We start from the raw sequence: 22,300 nt of genomic DNA, 5'->3' as shown, positions 1-22,300 counted from the left end.
CCGGCTACAAACCGGCCCTCTCCAGTGAAGCGGTGTGAAGCCGCAAGGCGGCCATCTTGGCTTTGGGCGCATTAATCGCAGCGCAGGGTCTCCCGGCGGAGGCCATCCTGAGGGGGAGAAAGAAGCGGAGGCGGCCATCTCTGAGCCGGGCGCCCTTGCCCTTCCCGGGGGCGGCGGGCGCGCCAGCTCTCCCCAGGGGGCGGGGCCGGCGCTCGCAGCCAATAGGGCCGCACGCAGCTCTCCGCTCCGCCCCGCCCCCTGCGGCGATGACCAATCAGAGCGCGAGCTGCCGGGCAGGCAGGTCCGGTGGGCGGGGCCTGGGCGGAGGAAGGACGGACGGACGGAACGCGGCCCCCGCTCGGTCCCCGCTCGCCCCTCGGTCCCCGCTCCGACCCCGCTCGCCCCGTCCCTCGCCATGGCGGCCACCGTCGCGGGGCTCCGCGCCTCTTACCACCGCATGCTCGACCGCATCGAGCTCATGCTGCCACCGCGGTTCCGGCCCTTCTACAACCACCCAGCGGGTAATGAGCGGGGGTCACCTTGGTCCCCGGTTGGGCCGGCGGGGAGAGCGGAGCGGGGGATGCGAAGGATGGTGGGGGGCGGGATCGGGGGTTCTGGCACGGGAAAGCGGCCCTGGAGCGGAGTCCTGCTGCGTAGCGGAGAATTTCTGGCGTTTGCGAAGGGAGAATAGGATAATCGGGCACGGCACGGGTGGTTCCGGGAGGGATGCGCTGGTGGCGCTGGCACGGTACCGCGGGCTGTACCCAGGGGCCAGGTGGGCTGCCAGAACCCGGCCCAGGGGATGTCTTGGGTCGAAAGGGGCCTGGAGGCCTCGGCAGCGGCTTCTTTCAAGAGGATGCGCTGGACAAAAATCATAGAATCGTGGAATGGTTTGGGTTGGAAGGGATGTTAAAGATCATCCACCCGCTGCCACGGGTGGGGACGCCTTCCAGCAGACCAGGTTACTCAGAGCCACATCCAGCCTTGGACACTTCCAGGGACGGGGGAGAGCGCTGCCAGGGTTTCCGATCTCGAAATGTGCCCTTTGAAGTCAGGCAGCCTTTGGTTTTATTTCCTTTCTGCTGAATCCCACGCTTCTACCCGAGGCAACTCGTGCCCTTGGTGAATGCGCTGGAGGACTCCCGTGGCTAAAGAATGAGCTCCCCTCAGCTGACCTACAGCTCACCTTTCCGTGGGCAAACGTGGGGGTTTGTGTTATTAGGGAGAAACCTCTTGTAAAATGATCTCATTCAGTGCCATTTGCCTGGTGTTTGTCCTGTAAACAAATTGCGTCGGTTGTTAAAACGAGCGCCCGATAAAATCCTGGCATTCCATAGGCTCTGTCCCCACTGTTTTGTGTCAGTGTCACAGGCATCCTTGACTCTTCACCTACCAGGAATATGCACTGTGAAAACGGACTTTAGTTTACAGTCAGTTGCTCTGTCCTCTTACAATGGAAGGAAAATCATTGCTCTAAAGAAATCACAGAGAGTGAGAAGTGCAGTTGCCAAAATGTTTGATTTGTACTCAATCACTCCAATATATTTAACATTAACATATTGTTCTTATATATAAAGAGACAGTATGTCCAACACTGAGAGACACATTCCACCGGTGTGAAATGTGGCAGCTTCCAGATGCTTTTAGTGGATACAAGACACAGCAAGAACTGGGAACAACATCCATGTTCCTTCTTCAACAGAGCATTAGTGGTAACTGGAGAAGGTTTTGGAGGTCCTCTTACAGTGCTTTTCACTTCACAAAACTGCCTGTGGGCTGCTTTTGGTCATCACCATAGTGTTGTAATTAATACATCCATTTTTAGGGCTTCTGTGTATGTATATATATATATATGTTATATATAATACACACATATCTTTCTGTCATAATCTATACTGATGGTGTAAGTGATAAAAGCCACAGCACAAGCAAGTAGAGAAACTGAACCCCTGCAACTTCTATTTTAGCCTTGAAGGTGTGTCTGTGAGAAAGTTATGCAATAGGTGTCACTCTGACTGCAGAAAAAAAAAAAAAAAGTGGGTTACAAATGAAAGGCTTTCTTTTATCTCCAGTGCCATCTAAATCTGTAGTCTAATTCAGGAGTATAAGCATCATTGTCATGAAGTTATAAATCACTTTTGAGGCATGAAGCACTTTCTGGCATAAAGAAAGCTTCCTGCAAAATAATTGATGCCCGTTGGAAACTGTTTCTTTGGCTGGCATTGCTGGAGGACAGTGGAGGGCCGAGCACACCAACTCCTCAGGCTGCCATGGGACAGCATGGGCTGAGCTTGTGCTCCCTCCCCTTTGGCCTCTCTGGTTCACTTTTTGTTCAAGTTCTCAGCACAAAAACTTCTTATATTTAATAGAAGTCATAAATTCTATAAACTGGTCACTAACACTGGTTAGCCTCTGGTGGCCCCCTGCTCTCATGTGCTGCTGTCATATTCAACCTTGAAAAATTCTGGATGTCAGGAGCTGGGAAGAACTCACCCAGGCTGGAATGCCTCCAAGGAGAGGTGTTTGACAGTCTTACCTAATTTCAAACTTGGCTTGGTACCTTCCCAAATTGTCTCAAATTGTTTCTTAGTTCTGCAGTCAGCAGTTTGAAATAGTTGCATTTTCTATTATTAATAAAAATTAATGTCAGTCTTCTTGAAAACTCCACTAGCTGTTTAGGGAATGTCAGTTTAATAATTTATACTCACCCCGCATCCTCTTGTACTCCAAATCTAAATTTGTGTTTTAGAATAAGATGAATGTTAGCAATTAAATACTAAATAGTGACTAAGTAGTTACTCAGTAAGACTGATTTATTCATAACAAGCTGTATTTGCAGCCTGATTCTGACATACCAAGTAAGTGCCTTACAGAACAGCAGCTGAAGTTTGTATCTTTAAAGGATGAACATTAAGCTGCTGTTATCTAATATTTAACAATATTAGACAAAAGGTAATGTGCTTGTGGTTATTAAACGCAGTTTGAAACTGGATCACAAGCAGGGTGGGTTAAAAAGAGCTTTATGCAAGGCTGCCAAGCCAGTTTTTGTTTCCCACGTCATAGTTTTAAACTTGAGGGTGGTTAAAACTGGAAGTACAAGTAGTTAGTGCAAGGTCTTTTTAAGGCTGAATTGTTAGTGAAGAAATACCATAAAAAACAGGCAACCAAAGTCCTGGTGGTTACTTCTGTGTAATATATTACAGTGAAAACTTGGCTTCATCTTGCATGTTACCAGAGTGCTGAGAAGTGACCTAAACATTAATGTTTTTTGATAAAATGACAACAGTCTCCTGACTGTTTCACAGGGGGTTTGGTACTTTGGACTGTGGTCTCTCATTTAAGACTTGGGGCAGTAGTCCCAGATTAATGATTTCTGGTATAGTTGTAGGTGTGGCTTTACAGGGCTTTGTTTTAACCAGTCAGCTGCTGTTTTACCACCACTGAAAATCAAATGTATTTGTAAGAGAAATTTGTAAGATTTGTTTTACCTCAGGTCCCATGCCATTGGATTTTTCTCCCTTCTTGAGTTCATCCTCTTCCCCTATAATCCTCCTTTGCCTACTGGTAGATTTTTGGGGTGTTTTCCCTATTCCTAAGCCTTTTCCTGACTCTTTCAACTATAAATGCATTTTGCTTGCTCTGGTGTCCTCAATTGCTTAAATATGGACATACAAAATCCTATCCAGCTGTTGCAGAAATGTGTGGAGTGATTACACAACTGAAGATTGATGCACTAAGTTGATGAATTATGAGTATTAGGTGCTAGAGCTTGTACAGCAGTAAAAACTTCTAATATAAACAATTAATTTAAAAAAAAATAAAACCACTTAAACTTCCGGTGGGTAAATGCTGTGGGTATTAAAACAGCCACATCTTACTAAATAATTTAACTTCTTTTCTCCCATCCTCCCTCAGGTCCCAAAACAGTGTTTTTCTGGGCACCTATTATGAAATGGGTAAGTAGAAGATGCCAGCTGGTGTCTGGGTGTCAAGCCCAGGGCAATCTGCATTAACACACTGAGCAAGCAAGAGTTTCCCAGCAGAAACTTGAGCCTGCAGAAAGATTAGAGGCTCTAATTCTTAATATATGGGGGAGGAACAAAATTACCCTTAATAAGAGATAGCACAACATGAAGGGGATACAACGTGGAGAAAATGCTTTGTGGAAGAATTGTGCTTTTCACTTAGTTTCACAAAGGCTTTCTCTTGTGAAACACCAACTGTTGCTCAATGTAGGAATGAGCTGGCATGATGCAAAACTCCTAGAGCATGCGTTTCTTCTGAGATTGAGGAAATGGAGAAACATCTTAAGGAAGCCAATTCCTAAGCTTGAAGGCGGGCTGAAGCCTGTCAGAGTGCAAGGTAATCTTGATACAAAAGACAAAGGCAGTTGCCAGTGTGGCTGTCAGTGGTGCCCTGCCTCCTGTGAGGTTCTGCTTCCCACTTGACTACAGCCCTGGGCTGTGTTTGTGCCCAGGTGATGCAAATGCCACCTCCTAAATCACTGTACTGCTCCGAGGTGTATTGATACAGATAAAACAAGAGAACTCTAAACCCATGAGCTTTTGATCTTGTTCGATAGCAAGCAAGGATGTAACCTTGCCAGCTTACCATTGCCAGCTGCTTTGTAACTTTGTTATTGTTAACCCAAACTTTTTATGGGCCACATTGTGCTCTAAGCTACAGCTTGGTTTCTGTGTGTTGTCAGGACTGGAGCTGCAGGAACCATGGTTAACCTCCCTGGAAACACCCTCCTGAGCCTGAGGCAGCTCTTCTGTGCCCAAGGAGTCCTGCATGGCAATCAGGGAATTAAAAGTGTTAGGACTGTCTTACTTAGGGGTTTTGTTTTGGTTTTGGCTTTTTTTTTTTGTGAACTGGTGTTAACAGGAACATGAAATTGTATTTCCAGTAGAGGGCAATAACACAACAAACAAACCAAACGTTCGCTTCCAATGGCAAGTCGATCAGCCAAGCTATTCCTCAATTTGCCTGCAAGTTTTCCATTACTGAAATTATATTTAAAATAAGCACTAATATATTTTAAAAAAGCACTTTTACCCCCTCAGATGAAGCTGAGCGAAGACTATATGGGGTGATATTTACCAGCAGTATCTTAGCCTGACCTGTGGGAAGAAGGCCCTTATTTAGATAAGTCTCTACGTGTTGCATGAAAACCAGGGCAGGTCTTTTTCAGCTGTTGTCTTAAGCAGCTGTGTTTAAATTAACCTTGTTCTTGAATTAATACAAAACTGCCAATGCCTGGAATTTTATTGCCACCCAGTTGTAGCTGCCATAACCATCTTCTTTTTCCTCCCACGAGGGACTGGAAATGGATGGTGTCTCAGAGAGTCTAATTGCTCATAGAATGCATCCCATCTCCTGCATAATGCAGTAGGATAAGCACTGAGCTGTGAAGCAGCTTTCCCTTGTAAAGCTCTTGATCTGTTACAGGCGTCCCAGACTGGTGCTCACTGAATTTCTCTTTGCAGGGTTTGGTGGGTGCTGGACTGGCTGACATGGCCAGACCAGCAGAAAAGCTCAGCACAGCACAGTCTGCAGTACTAATGGCCACAGGTAAAGCCACACTTCGTGTTTTTGCACAGCACCATCTCAAAATCTTCCATCAGTACTAATCCCCTTCAACAGAAAGCCTTAATTTTAACATGCTAGCTGTCAATGTTGCTGTTGGAGGATAATTCTAGGACAGACCTCTACTTGTTATTAAATTAGTAAGCTTTCTGTAATTGTGTAAGAGTTGTCTACACCTGTCTTAATTTGGCACTGTTCAGTGCAAGTTGCTATGACTTAGGACATGACTGTCATCCCTTAAGAGTTACCATTATACCATTCATTGCAGTAAATCTCCCCCTTTGCTTCAGATCAAGTAATTTTGAAATCAGTCCAGGATATAGTGACTTTTTTAGAACAGACTTTACGGAGTTTAAGAATAGTAGGGTAATTACACTAACATAATTGGAAAGAATTTCCAAGTGTTACAAGTAATTGGAAGCAGTGGCACATGGACTGCTGCACTGCTGGCTGCCAAGAATTCTCACACTGGCAGAAAAAATATTCTGTACTCCTAGAATCATTTAGGTTGGAAAAGACTTTCAAGATCATAGAGTCCTGCCATTAACCCAGCTCTTCCTAAAATGTGTTTCTGAGTGACACAACTACACTAATTATAAACACCTCCACGGATGGTGCTGCACCACTTCCCTGGGCAGCTTCTTCCAATGTTTTTCCTGTCTGAAAGGATTCTCCAGACTTTATTTTGATATCTGACACAGTCCTGTGCATTTTGCATAAGTTTTGCATAATTTCATATGTAGTGCAGCAAGCTAGATATACAGCAAAATACCACTACTGTGCTGGAAAATCAAGGTCTAGGCTGCTGTAGACTACAGAGGATCTCTGTTTGATTTTCAGACTATGATTGACCTTTCTGTTGCTATTTTAGAAGAATGCAGTACATACTTGTAGGTGTCCCACTGGCACTTTTCACTGAGAAAGGTTCTCAACTTTTGCTAAGCAAAGCAGTTGTCTAACATGAAGCTGTGAAATTTGTTTATTTCAACTGGCCCATGAATTTGCCTCCAAACTTAGGGAAATATCTGAACATTTAATTTGAAGTATCTTTAAACTTTCCATTTTATTCAACAGGCCTTATTTGGTCACGGTACTCTCTAGTGATTATCCCCAAAAACTGGAGTCTGTTTGCTGTGAACTTCTTTGTTGGCTGTGCTGGTGGTTCCCAGCTTTTCCGAATATGGAGGTATGTGTTAATAAGGGTACAACTACAGCTAAGCATTAACCAGGAATTTAAAGATGCTGCCAGCCTCTCAGTGCAACAGGCAAGAGGAACTGAACCATTCATGAAACATTACAAAACATTTTTGCTACATTGTTAGGTTGGAGTGAAGTTGTAAATATTTTCAGTCTAGCTCGAGCGGTGTTGAATCATGTCAGTTCCAGCTGGGTTAAAAGATTTTTAAGCAGAGCAGCATTGTTTAAAAAATTATTTCTTAAAGGAAACTTTGGGATTTTTCTGGCTTCAGTACTGGCCAGAAATATGGCAAACTTAGCTACTTTGGAACTTCCTACAAGAATTAAAATATCCTATCCTGAGTTTCCACCCTCCAAGTCCATTGTAATTTTAAACCTCCTCTGGTGAACAGATTGCTGGGAAAAAACTGTTACTGTAACTGGTGTTCTATTCTATTCTTAACCTGTGTTCTTTCTTTTTTATTCCTATAGGTATAATCAGGAGCTAAAAGCACGAGAGCAACTTCAGTAAAGAGATGCTTAACCCAACAGATCAAACATAGCAACGCACAAACCCATCCCCATGGGACCCAGCTTCACTAATTTTAATGTTTTTTTCCTCTGAGAAAATAAAAGAGGAAATTTACATGTTTAGAGAGCAAATGTTTTCTAAGTGCAAATAATGAAGTATCTCCACACATTTAAATAAAGGTCAACCTTTTAAAATGAAGGCGGAATTTTTCATCTTGTACTGTCTCTTTAAAGAAACTGGCTGGATTTTGCCTAAAAAGAGTTGCAGAGCCTCACCTTATCTGACTCCAGTGAAAAGTGCTGGGAGTGACACAGTACTGGTGACAGCCAGAGCCTCAGACTGAAGTAATATTTCCTGTCGCAGTCAGGAAACCCCCTGGGTGGAGAACTGCCATACTTCAGTATCCAACAGTAGCATTTGCATTTCATTTCCTGACACTCTTCCTTCCCCGGTAGCATCAGGATATTTGCTCCAGCTTCAGCTGTGTGTGTGTCTTCATGTGTTCCCAAGCCACCACTGTCCTGAACAAAAGGACAGCAAACAAATGTGCCACTGGTGTTTTAGCTTCCTTCACAACTTCTGGAAGAAGATGGGGGTGTTGAAGCACCAGACTCACATTCAGGAATTCACATGCAGGGAAAAGATAACTGAGGCAAGATAGGTTCTGATGAATCTCAGATTCTGATGTATCTTCAGCTCCCCTCTCTCAAAGGCTGTCCCACCATGAAGTCAGTTCTCTGTACTGCCACATTTCCACTTGTATGTCTTGGTCCTTGTGGCTGAAGCAGTAACCCAGGGTCTCAAGTGGCGAGTTCTCCAGCTGTGTTGGTCACCAAGTGGGCACAGTGACTGAAGAATACTGCCAGGGAGAGAGGTGGTGTATTCCAGTCCCCCTCCCTCCCTTCCCAGTCCCCAACCAGGTAAGACTCATCCAGCAAACCAGTAATGGGAAAAAAAAAGTGTATTAAAATATTCACAAGATTACAATAGAAAACATTAAAGTCCATTCAAGAAAAAATATCCAAGATAACTGTTTCCAGATGAGTCTGTAAAAGCAAAAGCACTAACAGTTGGTACACTGGCTCTTCATGTACTCAGGCCATGCAATGCAAATCTAGCTCCCTCACAGATTATACACCTGTCTTACAGGTGTTTGTTATCTCACACACCTCCAGGACAGAGGTTTATAAAAGAAAAGTACCCAGTCTATGTTTTCAATTACATTTACCACATAAGAACAGTTGGCATTGCAGGGAGACAGAAAACATTGCACAGCACACTGATCTCCAAAGGCATTGAACTTATATTTTAGAGTGCAAAAATACCTGTAAATGAAAGGGCTTATTAGCTTTAGGGCAGTGAAGAGAAGGGAAAGAGAAACCCAAAGAAGAGAATAATTGCTGAGCCTTGTTAATATGATTTTGTAGTCTCCCATATAAAAATGTTACACTGCAGAGGTGTGGCCAGAGCCCAGAAGTCCCACCCACCTTCTCTTCTCTTATGGTGCTTTTATCGAGGAAGTATTTCCATCACCAATGATACAATAAGAATATGCTGTATTTGAGGTCCTTGGCAGGTACACTGATCATGTAGAATTCCAAGACAAGATTCCAGTACAGAGTGAAAGTGTTCTGATCACAAATCAAACACTCCATACCTGACCTCAGTGAATCCACTCTAAGGTGATGCAGCTTTTAAGTTGCATACACACCTTTACTGCAGTTGCAAGACAGATGGTTACCTAGACTATTCTCACAGGTTTAAAAAGTTTGAAAACCCAATTACAGCTCTTTAGTCACTGAAATACCACTAAAGCTTTGAGAGAAAACAAAACCCTACAGTTTTCCAGTTATAAATGACACATCAGGCAGTGAGTTACAGGGACATACCTGCCCCTCTGTAATGGCTCATAATGCTAATGTTTTGTGAACATGGTGAGCAACTTACTCACAGAACAACTGCTGAAGTCAAAGGGGCTGTGGAAACCTGATGGACTGAGTACAGCTACCAATTTACTTAGCTTGATACCTTATTTGTAGTCCTCTTGAAATTCATTTGTGGTAATCAAAAATAAGGATGATTTCAGATTGATCCCAGTTTTGTCTGCATGATGAATAAAAGAGAACTTATTGCAAGTCTTTTCCATCACATAAGCCCTCCCAGGTCAACTATCCAAGAGCAATGACCCCTCCCACACTGTTTAACCACTGGCTACTGCCTTTAAGAGAGGTGCCTCCTACTCCTCTGGGTTGCTGCAATCCTGGCATGCAGCACTTGTTTTGAAAACAGATGATCCTAAAAAGGGTAGATAGGTGACCCTAAAAAGGGGAACACCCTTTGTGTTCCTCAAAGTCCAAGCTGCTCTTTTCCTCCTGCAAGGAGCAGCATCAGAGAATTAAGAGACCAGCAGCAGAGCAAAGAGTTAAGCTTCTGGTCACCAGAACATCAGGATATGATAACCTTGTCTGACTTAAATCTCTGCTTGCTCTACCCATCAAGGAAGAGAAATCCTCTATTTCCTGAGACTTTACTAAGCCAACTCAGCATCAGTCCCTTTCATCAGCACAGGCTACCATATCATTAAACCATCTCAGATAACCTGAGGAACAGAAAGCTCACAAGTGTTGTCTCACAATGCCTGAAGTTCTTTTGACTTCAGCATGAATATGTTACTTAATAATTACATTGCTCAGTTTTCCATGACAAAAAATACAACAGCCTTGGCACTGGAGAGGGATTCAGACAGATTTCTGTCATTCCTGGGGGAAGACTTTTATTTCTAAGAAGAAGTTTAGTGTTTTTTAAAACGCCTTCATACAGAGGACCCAAGGAGCCTTGCAGGGAACCTCCTCAGTCTAGGCAATGTGAACATAACAGCTAGACAAATGCCATGCAAGGAGATGTCTCCTTAAGTCAGTTAAAACTAGCCAGATCAGTGTGTCTCCTAAAGTTAGCACCAGATCAGTCCTAAAGTTAGCACCGGATTCATGTACTTCCTAAAGTTAGCACCACATCAGAATTGTGCTCAGATACTCCAGTACATTCCAGCAGGAAAAGAAGCAGCAAGACCAGCCCCATCTTCTCATAGCACCAAGTTACTGATCATCACATTCATCACAATTCTCCCTCTTACTCAAAAACGTTGGCGGAGAAACTTGGTGATGCATGGGGATGAACACAAGGCAGATCAAAATCAAGTTTCTCCATCAAATACATCCAAAGCATTAGTGTTTTATGAAGTGTAAAATAAATGTTGGTAAGTAACAGACTGATAGATAAGGAAAGCAGCAGCAGCAGGATTCCTCCTGATCTTCATCACAAAACACTAGGTTAGAAGAGACCTTCAAGATCATTGAATCCAACTCCTGGCCATAGGCAGGACATTCCAAGAATCACGCCATGTGCCTGAGAGCATTGTCCAAACACTTCTTGAACTCTGTCAGGCTGGTGCCCTGGGGAGCCTGTTTAGTGCCCAGCCACCCTCTGGGTGAAAAACATTTTCCTGATATTCAACCTAAACCTCCCCTGACTCATCTTCATCCCATCCCCTTGGGTCCTGTCACTGGTCACAGAGTGAAGAGATCAGTGTCTGCCCCTCTGCTTCCCCTCGTGAGGGTGTTGAAGACAACAATGAGCTCTCCCCTCAATCTCCTCTTCACCAGACTGAACAGACCAAGTGACTTCAGCCACTCCTCTTAAGGCTTCCCTTCCACTCCCCTCACCATCCTCGTGGCCTCCTTTGGACACTCTCCAATGGTTTCATGTCTTTTTTGTATTGTGGCACCCCAAGCTGCCCCCAGCACTGGAGGTGAGGCCCCCCCAGCCCAGAGCAGAGCAGGACAATCCCCTCCCTTGCCTGGCTGGTGATGCTGGGCCTGGTGCCCCCAGGACAGGGATGCCTCTCCTGGCTGCCAGGTGCAGAATTCAGCGCTTGAGAAGATCCTATAGAACCACAGAATCACTGACTGGATTGGGTTGGGAGGGACTTTAAAGATCATCCAGTTCCAACCCCCCTGTCATGGGCAGGGACACCTTCCATCAGACCAGGTTGCTCAGAGCCCCATCCAACCAGACCCTGAACACTCCCAGGGATGGGGCATCCACAGCTTCTCTGGACAGCCTGTGCCAGGGCCTCACCATCTTCTGGGTAAAGAACTTCCTGACTACAGTCACCAACATGAGCACTGCAGCAACCAAGACAGTGGATCATATCACCAGATGGAAGCTTGAGTGGACATACTACCCTAAGCGTTTCTGGGGTGAGTAGGTCCCACTCCAGCTTCCAGCACTGGGTACAAGCCCCATACCCCTTCATGTGGAGCCTTGATTAAAAAAAAAAAAAAAAAAACTGCTTAATCCATGAAGTAGAAGAAGATATTTAAAGGTCTCCTGTGAAGAAATTTGTCCATTTTTTAGCTCCTATCTGTTATTGCCAAAAAGTAAAATGCTAGAATATTTACAGAGCTGTTAGTTAGCCATAGCTTGGTGTCTCAGTTCCCTACAAGACTAGGCAAATACCTGAAAACTGGTGCCTTAAAAACCTCCTTTAAAATTGAAGCATGACCTTTTTTTTTCATACCAGCCAAGTCTTGGAAGAAAAACAACACAAATTCAGGTATTTCAGGATTAGCAACCGACATATGGCAGAATAAATTAATCCATTATTTCCTTCTGAGTCTCGGTTTTAAGAAGCTAGTTCTGGCTTTGAGGACAATGTCCTAAGATCTACCCAGTGCATGTATCCAAAAAGTAAAGCTGTTGATTTTTAATAAAGGCAGCTGTTGTCAGGAAACCAGTGAAGTCTGATCCTGATGAAAGAATATAGTGTTGGCATACCTAACTTTGTTGGGAAAAAGACCCCCACTGTACACAAAATAGTTACTAAAACTGCACTGTCATAATTAAAGGATTATCTAATATGGTTGTGAAAGGGTCTGCCATGGGTCTGTAACTATTTTTCATGTGCTTGCTGTTAGAGTGAAATGTGGGCTCGAGTTTGTTTGGAGAGGTTGCCCAGAGATGCTGTAGAGTTCCCACCTGTGGAGATGCTCAGACCTGGGCACAGTGCAGAGAAGCCTCCTCTGGCTGACCCTGCTTGAGGCAGACTTGGTGATCTCCAGAGGTCCCTCCACCCTCAACCATTCTGGAACCGATTCTGTGAAACAGACTGAACTAGGAAATGGGTAAGAATCGGAGAAAAGGCATTACAGTAGACCAAACTGAAAATTATTTGCTCCCAAAAAAAACCGACCCAAACCAAAACCACCACATTAGGATGTACAAAACAGAAATCCTTCTTCTATAATAATACTTCTGCCACTTTGAGAAGATCTCTGCTGAAAGGCCACTTGTAGTTTTGAGCACCAGATTTCAGGATACAATGGGTCAACAAAAGAAATCCTCATCAGCAGAGATCCTTGACAATCTAGGAGGAGTTTAACCTAGAAACAAGAGGCTGGAGAATTGTATTCAAGCAGCAGACTTGCAGAGATGAAGGAAATAAACTGCCCATCCACATCTTCTGTGCAAATATTGGTTACCCAAAAAAACCCACATATCAAAAAACCCAAAGAGCCCTAGATTTCCTCCAGAAGTTGTTCAGGCTCCACTACAGGCTTTTCAGAAGAGATAAAACACCTTCAGGGAGGTGACAGTGGCATAATACAGCTATGGGAGAGAGGTATGGGAGTACTACAAGATCCCTTGGAGCCCTTTGTAATGCTTACATGAAATGACAGAGCTTTAAGGAAGAAATATTTCACTGAAAGGTTCAAGAGAGTCTGAGGTAACCACCTACAGCTACAGCTTCCTATGCCTTTAACTCACTATCTCCTTCACAGTTTTCACAGGTAAACTACCATTTCACAAAATTCATTAGATCAACACTATCCCTGCACCTTAAAGGACTAAACTTGAATAGCTGGGCTCATCGAGAAGTAAACAGTTTTGTGACCCACATTACACAGGTCAGGTAGGCCTAAAGGATTTCCTTCACTCACACTGCTAAGACATACATTTCTGATAGCTAGGAGTCACAGTTTGGCTTACAAGACCACATGAGAGGGTCTAGTTTACATGAGAAGGCAGCCTGTACTGAGAATCTGACCAAGGAAAGATAAATACCCTGTATACATAAAGAACTCTGAATATAAAGAAGATATCTTCTTTATAGTCATCTCAATAAAAGAAATTAGGCCCTACAAGCAAAGAAAAAAGAATCTCCAGGTGAATCTAGAATCTTCAGGTATCTTCCAGTTTCTCCATTAATAATCAAGATAAAAATATTTTAAAATTGTGATGCGAGTTTTCACTTTCTCTCTCGTCACACAAGATACAAAAAAAAAAAAGAAAAAAAAAGAATATTGGCAATTTATAAGCAGAATTCTTACCGCATTTCAACATGCAACATTGGTCTCACTTCTGTACGATTAAATAGACTATTTACACACAATACATATATATCTCTCCCTCTGTATGCACATGCATTGGTCCTAGCCTAGGCATCAAAGGCCACATGTGAGTTCTCTGGGTCAAATCTTGCTTAAGCAATTCCAGTCTGAATGTGTGTTGTCCTTTGGATAGCTGAGGATCTCAGTTCTTCCGAATGTCGGCGTAGACCACAGACTCTGACTTGTTGATCTTGTCGCTGTGCTGTCCCCCGGAGTGATCTAACTGCGCGTAAATGACTGGGCCCTGGGGACACAAGGAACAGGCACAATCAGGCTTTTTCAGAACAGGCCACGCTGCCCCTCACTCCCATGGGGGCTTGCAGCAAGGTGAAAGCTAAAGCAAGACCACAGAGATTTTATGACTGTGAACAGCACTTGGAAGCAGGTGGAATGAACCCTCAGCTGCACGTGAGCTCTAGTCTGCCACCTTTCTCCTCTCAGGAGCATGCCAAACAGCACCCTTGCCTCCCTCCAAAACTGCCTGCTGTCACAGGATGCAAAATCTAGGTTCCCTTGCTCTGAAAAGCAGCAATTCTTACATGCTATGGAGCAAAGACACGCGGCTTAGTCAGATGCATGCCAGATTTAATATTGTTCAAGAGGAACTAAATTAGAGGTTTACCAGTCAACAGCAGAGTACTTCCCAAACTGCTACTCAGGTCCTGTAAATCCTAGCATGGCTGTGCCACATAACAAAGGAGAGGATAAAGCTGCAGCCTCCCTGTGACTCAGGTCACTGCCCAAGCCAGTGATGGGGCCAAGACTTAAACAGCAGTGAGCCAGGAAGTGCTAAAATGGTGCAGAATTCTTACCTGACTTCTGAGCCACCGACACCTTGGGCAGGCACAGCCTCACACCTTTGTGACATTTGATGGGGTGCAGGGGAGGACATTACAGCCCTGTCTTTCAGCTGAATGTGTGAACACTTCCTAAAACACCACATCCTCTAACACATAGCCCAGGGAAAGCCAACTGCAGGTACTGGAGACAAGCTGAGGACAGGACTGCAGCATCCACAGAGCAGAGGCCCAGCAGGACAGGGGGACCTTGATGGCAAGAGAACTGCAGCTTCCATGCTGAACCCCCCCAACTGAGATAAGCACAGGGCTGCCACCACCTCCCAGGTGACCTCAGCAGAGAATACACATCCCATGCAGGAGGCAAAGGGACTGTCTTCTCTGGGGATGAATGGGGGGGAATTAAAAAGACAGAGCTTTTAGTTTGGTTGTGGCTTTTTCAACAGTTTTTCCTTCAAAACATTTCATCCGTTTGACTGTTCTGGTTTCCCTTACGTCCCAGGAAGAAATAGACTTCACTGGCACTCCTCTACCCCCTTCTTGCCAGTACTTTTGGAATCCTGACAAATTAGGAAATATTTGTATAGACCTGACACAGAAATTTTCCATCTATTTTCCAAAGCAATCATGAGCTAGAGATTAAAACAGACCTTCTGTACAGAAAATTAAGCTCTTGAAGGACCACAGGTACCTTCCTGCACAGCTGTTTTACTCCCAGCACAGTGGAAAGCTCACACCTGATAAATACCTTGTTCTCTTTCCGAAGAATTTAAGTCCACATTTTCTTCCTTCTGGGTAAAGTATTACTGAAGTAATAAAGAATAGAGGAAGAAGATGACTGAAGGGTAAAAGCTTACAAGTAGGTATAAAACTCTGAATATAAACAACACACCGAGAAAATGGAAAAAAAGGACCCTGATGTCCTAGAAAACTCTGCATTTCAAATCTCATTATAGCCACTTTTTAAAAAATTTCTCTGCTATTTGCTTTAATGTTGGTCTGGTTTCCAACACTGTATTGAGATTACTAATTCAAATCAGATCACAGTGTCTATATAAACTTCAAGGCAAAGTAACCCCAAAGTTTAATTGCAAGCAATTTTGGAAATCTCATCTGCCTGAGGGCAGAGGTCAAGGGTATGATAAATTCATCTTGAGAGCACTATCAGTTAAAAAAAAAAAAAAAAAAAAATCTAACTGCATAAAGTACTCACTGTGACATTCCAAATTTTGTTCAAGAAATTCTGACAGGTCAATTGTCTACCAGTGGAGTTCACTCAGTATCAGTCACCACTGTACTGGGTTTTTGCCAGTTCAAATATAGTCACTGTGGTGCAAGCAGCATGTTAGTGGTGTGGAGAGACTGACTGGTGTGATCAGCTGACCCAAACCAAGCTATCATTGTCTCAATGTGTTCACTGTCAGCCACCAAAAAAAAGTGGTAGGTAGCCAACACAGAGAAAAGGAGGGACCGAGGACCTATTGCAGTGCTCATCTATTTGATTTGCTGCCAATTGATTCTTTAGGTGACTATAAGCATCAGCTGGGCCATTTTAAAAACTCTCAATTAAACAATTTAGAACTTTCATCTAAACCCAAGAAAGCTCATCCTGACTTTCCAGAACCAGAAGACAGACCAGCACTGCTATAAAAAACCAGCATTTCCTGAAGCCTTGCAATTTTTCCATTCAGAACTGAAGGGAAAAGAGTAGCAGATGTACCTGCTAAGAGTTTGTCAGCAGAGTCATAAATTGCAAGTTACAGCAAAGAAAAAGGAATTATAAAGTTAGACCACCATGGTCCATCAGGAGTCCACAGAATTTTCAAATTTCTCAGATTCTGAATGATGTTGCAACTACCACAGATTCAGGGTGAATGGGAACTCTGGGAAAGTTATCTGAAATTTCTGTCAAGATTCTTGGCATCACAAACTACTCCTTCTCAGGGTCCTGGGATCCAAACAAGGATATCCATGTGGGAAATCCATGTAGTTCTTGCCTCCACTGGAAATCATTTTCATCCCACGCAAATAACAGTCCTGGTAGAAAGGTAGTCATTAGAGAATGATGGCATGGACAAGAACCACCACAGACAAATATGACAGGACAGAACATACCTGCTGAGAAGGAGGGCACAGTGAAAACAAGTGGAGCTGATTCAAGCAGCTGAACACTCACAGAATCAGATATGCAAACTCCAAAAAGCAAGGTCCACACCTGAGTAACTTGCACTCAAAACAACAAGAAAGTGCAGGCTCAGCAGACTTTCAGCTGAGATGTGATGCAGACAAATACTCCACCACTGATTCTTGAACTGATACATAAATTAAAAAATTAATAAACTTCATTTAATCAACTCAAATGCCACTCTAAGAGCAAATACCTCTGTTGCTAACTTGCAGAGGCAGTTTTGTTTGTATTCACAGTTCTTTTCCACCAGCAAAGCACAAAGCATTCATTCACTTCCTACACATCCTACCTTGTAAAAAAGCTACAAGGAAGAGCACAGCCTCTGCTGTTTGACCTCAGCACTGACTGTGGGAACCACCACCAGGCAGTCCAAGAGACAAAAGTGCATCTAAATCAGCAAACAGCCAGCAAACTCTGGGAACTGCTAGGAATGAGTATCTGTCTTTCACCTGCAGAACACCTCAAAAGCTTGAATACTACAACTCATTTCTTCATTACCAAGAAACACCAGGTTTTACTTGTATGTGATGAAAGATTTCAAATATGTTGATTTGCATGCTGATATGACCCTCAAAGAAACAACCAAACAATGGCTAGAAGCTAACAATGTAACTGTAATCAACTGAAATTTAGCTTCCTTGTTTAAATATTCTGTTCAAAATCTGACCTTCCCTGATTTCACTGTGGATCTTTTCAAAGAAAAGTAAATATGTTTAGTTGTTCTGTAAAGATGGGGCAAATGTTCAACAGAAGGTAGAGGAACTATTTGCTGCTACAAATGTCTGCCACAAAAAAGAAACTCTGTTTGCCTGACAAAAGAGATTAAAAATCTAAAAACTGAACTAAAACTGAACAAAACAAAAGCCATTTGCAGTATCTTTCAGTTGAGGTCAGCAGTGCTCACACTCTGTGTTTTCCTTTAGGAACTTACCTGCAGGAAGAACTCTGTCAATGAAGAAACAGACTGGAGTGACTACAGAAGGGCAAAAGCACCCTGATTCTGAGTTAACATCACAAAGTTTAGACTTACTTTGCTGCTCCTTCCAGCACACTGAGACTCAGAACCCTGGGGGCACGGAAAAATGAGGACACTGCAAGTTTTCACACCAAAACATTGGAGTATTTTTGATTTCAAGATGCAAGCACAGAACAGCATCTGTGTGTAGCTCTCAGGGCACTTGCAAGTCATGCCATGACAATAATTAGATAAAACTTTTTGGGTTTTTGCCCTATAGATGTTGACTCCAACAGCTACTGCATCATAAATCCCACTTTTGTGAAAACTTTTTTTGAAGGGGGATGGTGGGAGTCATCTGTCTCATTCACCCATTCCAGGAGCATCTCCCATGATCTAGAAAAGACAAGTTTTACCCAGAACTTCTAGGCAGCCTGCTCCTACAAGACCTATTCCAGTCAAAATCTGACTATTTTTAAATCCTGATTATACAGCCTCTGTGAATAACTGATCTCTGAAGGCAGAAGGCAGCTTTGTGGGCCTGTATGCTAAAACTTTGGAAATACTGCATGGCCCAGAACAAAATGCATTTCAAAACCAAACCAGAGATCCAGCAGAGTAGGAGCTTTGACTTTACTGAGCCGACTGTTAGCACATTTGTTTTTTTCCTGTGGTGTTAAAACATTAACACACATCTCCATTATTTTGTCAAGAGAAATTAAGAAATCAGGTATTAACTTGCACACACTACACTGCAGCCTACACTGCTAAAAGGTGACTAATTAAGAAGTCCATTTTGAACTTAAACTCTCCCAGGACCTGTATATTCACAGGAAAATTGCTAGGAATAATCAAATCAAGAGGGAAGAAACAGCTTCCAGACAAGGAAATCCTGTACTAACAGGTAATGATCCCTGTGCAGAATCCCTGTCTGACTCATGCTCTGTCCCCTCCCGTGGGATGTTAAGTCTGGATAAAAGCCACTTTTTCCCTTCAAAGTCAGCAGAACTTTGCCAGCTGCAGCAACCACAAAGAGTGGCACTTTCACAAAAATTGGGAGGCTCTGCAGAAGAGAGCTCTCAGCAGCACCAGCTGGTCAGCATCTGGCTCCTCCCCTTGTGAAGGAAGTACGTGCCATGGAGCATGAGAGTGCAAGGCAAATTCCTCCCCATTACCATCCCAGAACAGACTAGGCAGCTTTAGGGGGTGATCCATATCTGACAGACATTGTACTGTGCCTGTGTTAAACTCAGCTACTCACTGACCACTCCTCATCCTAGCACTTCACTACCCACCTGTGTTAGTGCACAACATCACAACCATGGTTTTTCATAATTTAGTACAAAAAGGGCATAAAGCTCCACCTGAGCTAATACGAAGATGCTGCTCTTTCAACTGCACCAAGACTTCTACAGCAGAGCTCACCAGTCTCGGCTTACTGTGCACCCCTTGTCCAGCGCACGCACTTTTACCAGCAGACAGCCCCTAATGCACGAATCCCACCCTGCCTGGATGTTTTCCACAGCAGCTGCCCCAAGCTGGGGGGGAATCCTGTCTTGGGGAGCAGCAGGAGCAGTTTACCTGGTGTGATCTGGCGGGCACGCTGTTTACCAGGCCCTCTGTGTCGGAGGGCGCCTTCTGCGGAGCCTGCTTAACCGGAGACATCAAGCTCTCAGAGGTACTGCAGCTGACGAGGTGGCAGAGCAGAGTTTGCACGACAATGTTCAAGAGGCACACGAAAACCAAACCAAAACAAAAACAAACAAACAAACAAAAAAAAGAAACAAAAACAAAAGACGAATGATGGCAAGATGAAATGTGGCAGGTTACGCCAAAATAAAGAAATGAACATAATGGATTCTGAAATAAACACACACAGTTCTCCATCTCTCCCGGGACATTTCTCTGTCCTTCCTCTGAGTTTCATTGGTAAGCAACAGGAAGGAGCAGCTATAAGACAGCAGCTCCTCCACAGCCCCTGATCCTTAGATATTCCCATTCAACTCAGCCTCTCCAAAATCATGTGTTTTCTTCTCAGTTAACAGCAGTAGACAGCAATTATCTTCTAACTAGAAGCTAAATAATCCCAATCACTGAGGCAAGTGTTGTACCAGTGCTACACTTAGAGCCAACACCTGCAAGAGCCACCAGCTCTCTCTACACCAGCAAGGTACTTCCTACCCAACTCTGCATTAGTTCCCTTGCTGTTATAGTTAGGCTGTGAGCCCAAAATAATTCTCCCAGTAGACACCAGTCTGTGGAGCAATTACCTCAAGAGTCATACAGGACTTTTATGTTATGTGCCCTCATATAGCTACTTGAATATCTAATCAGGCAAATCTTGGTTTTCAAACAAAAGAACTGTCTTGTGGTGAGAACCAACACCCCTAAAACAAGGCTGCTGGTTTTCACCCTCTGATTGATTCTTTTCATCTGCTTAAAGCAGGACTGAAAAGAAAACAAGCCTGTGACAGAAAAATTAATACCACAGAGCAAATGACCTTAAAGTTGGTGACTTCTGGGCAATGCAGTGATGGGTCTCTGAGTGCTAGATCTACCTCCTTGTACCAAAGCACCCAGGAGAATTAAGTAGCCACCTCCTTGGCAGCAGTCACAAGAATGCCCTCTGGTACCACAGCCTTCTGACCACTGGGCATCCTTTTCCCTCAGTCTTTGTAGACAGTGTGTAAAGTGAGTACGGAAACAAACAAGGACAGTGACATTAAGCAGACCACCTCCTCGCAGGGCAAGCATTTTTACCCCTGTGGTAGGTCTTACCATAGCAGTTCTAGCTCCTCATAATTGCAGCAGTTAGAATTTAAAATAAAGTACAACCCCAGACATCATGGCAAGGGGTTTCGACTGTCTCAGAGACAATGCATCTCTGCTGTTACCAAAACTATGTAATCATTGATTGTTTCATTCACAAAAACTCCTCAGATCTACACTATCTAAATGTTACCATTCAGGCTTAAGAGATCCCTGCAAGTTTTCCAACACCCAAGCTGTCTGAGCCAGAGGAACACTTACAGGGAATTTACTTTAATTTTGACACAGAAAGAGCTCAGAATTTCCTGTGCTTTAGTCAATGCACTGGCAAGTTCACTGCTGGAAGAGATGGAGGGACACCATCTGGGATAAACAACAACTCCACCCCAGTCAGACACGAGACAATGAAACCCCAAGCACCCAGTGAAATGCATCATCCCTTTGCCAACAGACTCCAGCACAAATTACAGTGATGTTAGTAGAGAGCTAGCTGGTTAGTCAGCAAAGGAAGAGGAAATGTGTACACACACACAGGTATTAACAGCAACCACCAACTTGATTAGTTACCATGGTGTCTAGTGGGACTGGAAGAGAAGACCCAGCCCTGTTACATCCCCAATCTGGCGTCTATATCAGGATCTCTGTAAGGAGAGGAAGGTAAGCAGGATCCGATCCCAGCACACCAAGGAAGAAAGAAAAAAAAAAACAAACCAAAACAAAAAAACCACCAAAGTCAGAGCATGAATGGAAACCGTGGCCATGCAGGGGTTCCAGATGCCACGCAGGGCCCCAGCCCACCTCAGTTCAAGGCAGAATGGTTATCTAGGAGTAAGTGCTTCTCTCCACCACCACACACCGGGTTAGCATCATGTAGAAGACAGTCCGTAAGTTTGGAGGGGGTCACAGCACACTTGGTTTCTTTCTACACATCATGCAGAGCTGGCATGGTCAGTGAAAGCAGGATTTAAACCTTAGATATTACTTTCCCAAGAGAGTAGTTAAATCTGCTACAAGAAATCACAGTGCATGAACTACTGCTCCAGACTCAACCCCAACATGTGTCCTCCAGCAGGAAGACACTGGAGAGCGGGTCAGTGGGAAGCAGTGCAAGCAGGCCACCTCAGGCACACTGCTGGTGCAGGATACTGCAGGGTTCTTTTCAGTTCTTAGAGGGAGGACACATGCAGAAAGGGAAAAAAAACAGGCTTTCCACACAATTCTGAGCACAAACAGCCACCCTTGCTGTATTTAGCCTTACCATTGGGCAATAGCCAACTCACTTTGTCTAAGCTCTCCAACTGGGAAAAGGACAGGGCAAAGTTTAATTTGGAAATCCCCACAAGCTTATTTTTGGAGTGATTTTCTTTTATCCCACAGGCAACCCAAAGAACCTGCAATAAGCAGGAATATTTATTGGGCAAAGAACAGAAGAAACTTGTATGTTTTGGGGTTGTTTCTAAGTCTAAATACATAATTTTCATTCTTTCTTAGAGAACCAAATTACCAGATAATTAGAGAGGAGAAAAAAGGAAGCACCTCCTCCTCCAGCAGCAAGTTTCATCACCACAGGACTCTCATCTGCCTTTGTCAGTTCTTGTTGCTTTTTCATATGCCCACTCAAAGAACTGTGCTTCACTTTGGAGTTACCCTCCTAACACTAAAAACCCTGCAGGGATGGTAACAAGGACGGTAACAAAAACCAGACAGTGAAGGAGAATGTGGATACAGAGTGGCTACTCCTTCCTTACTTTTAAGTGTGGTGATGAAGGGGGTTTTGGCAAGTACTTGGCAGGTATTTTGGTCCAGGCTTGGGAGGCAGACACTGGTAACAGAAAAACCCAGTCC

The 22,300-nt window shown here is 43.8% G+C and overlaps 2 protein-coding genes across 6 annotated transcripts in view; one reads left to right on the top strand and one right to left on the bottom strand.

Annotated features, from left to right (window-relative positions):
• The first annotated feature begins 296 nt into the window (after nt 1-296).
• Nucleotides 297-7,495, top strand: MPC2 (mitochondrial pyruvate carrier 2). Its single transcript, XM_023945035.2, has 5 exons — nt 297-521; nt 3,916-3,956; nt 5,490-5,574; nt 6,664-6,775; nt 7,258-7,495. The coding sequence occupies exons 1-5, from the start codon at nt 416-418 to the stop codon at nt 7,295-7,297; spliced, it is 384 nt and encodes a 127-aa protein (XP_023800803.2). The 5' UTR covers nt 297-415; the 3' UTR covers nt 7,298-7,495.
• Nucleotides 7,496-8,240: 745 nt separating this feature from the next.
• MPZL1 (myelin protein zero like 1) overlaps nt 8,241-22,300 on the bottom strand; it is a 41,658-nt gene continuing 27,598 nt past the window's right edge. For 3 of the 5 annotated variants that reach the window (XM_086884160.1, XM_086884159.1, XM_086884161.1), the window contains 2 exons: nt 19,268-19,373; nt 8,241-13,990 (listed from right to left, as the gene is read on the bottom strand). In XM_086884160.1, coding sequence (XP_086740286.1) covers nt 13,889-13,990; nt 19,268-19,373 — 208 coding nt within the window. In that variant the 3' untranslated portion in view covers nt 8,241-13,888. Of the gene's footprint in view, nt 13,991-15,291; nt 17,798-19,267; nt 19,374-21,022; nt 21,097-22,300 lie in introns of all 5 variants that reach the window. The other 2 variants (XR_015285419.1, XM_086884162.1) reach the window with 2 other exon arrangements.

The sequence above is a fragment of the Cyanistes caeruleus genome, chromosome 3, assembly GCF_971803275.1.
Source record: "Cyanistes caeruleus chromosome 3, bCyaCae1.hap1.1, whole genome shotgun sequence".
NCBI classification, from domain to species: Eukaryota; Metazoa; Chordata; class Aves; order Passeriformes; family Paridae; genus Cyanistes; species Cyanistes caeruleus.
Note: the sequence above shows the minus strand (reverse complement) of the source record. Positions and strands in the feature narration are given on the sequence as shown.

Excerpts from the sequence above, each read along its gene's own strand:
- MPC2 (XM_023945035.2), top strand. The coding sequence starts at position 416 with ATGGCGGCCACCGTCGCGGGGCTCCGCGCCTCTTACCACCGCATGCTC. Across the intron at positions 522-3,915 it reads CTTCTACAACCACCCAGCGG|GTCCCAAAACAGTGTTTTTC; the intron begins GTAATGAGCGGG and ends ATCCTCCCTCAG. Across the intron at positions 5,575-6,663 it reads TGCAGTACTAATGGCCACAG|GCCTTATTTGGTCACGGTAC; the intron begins GTAAAGCCACAC and ends TTTATTCAACAG.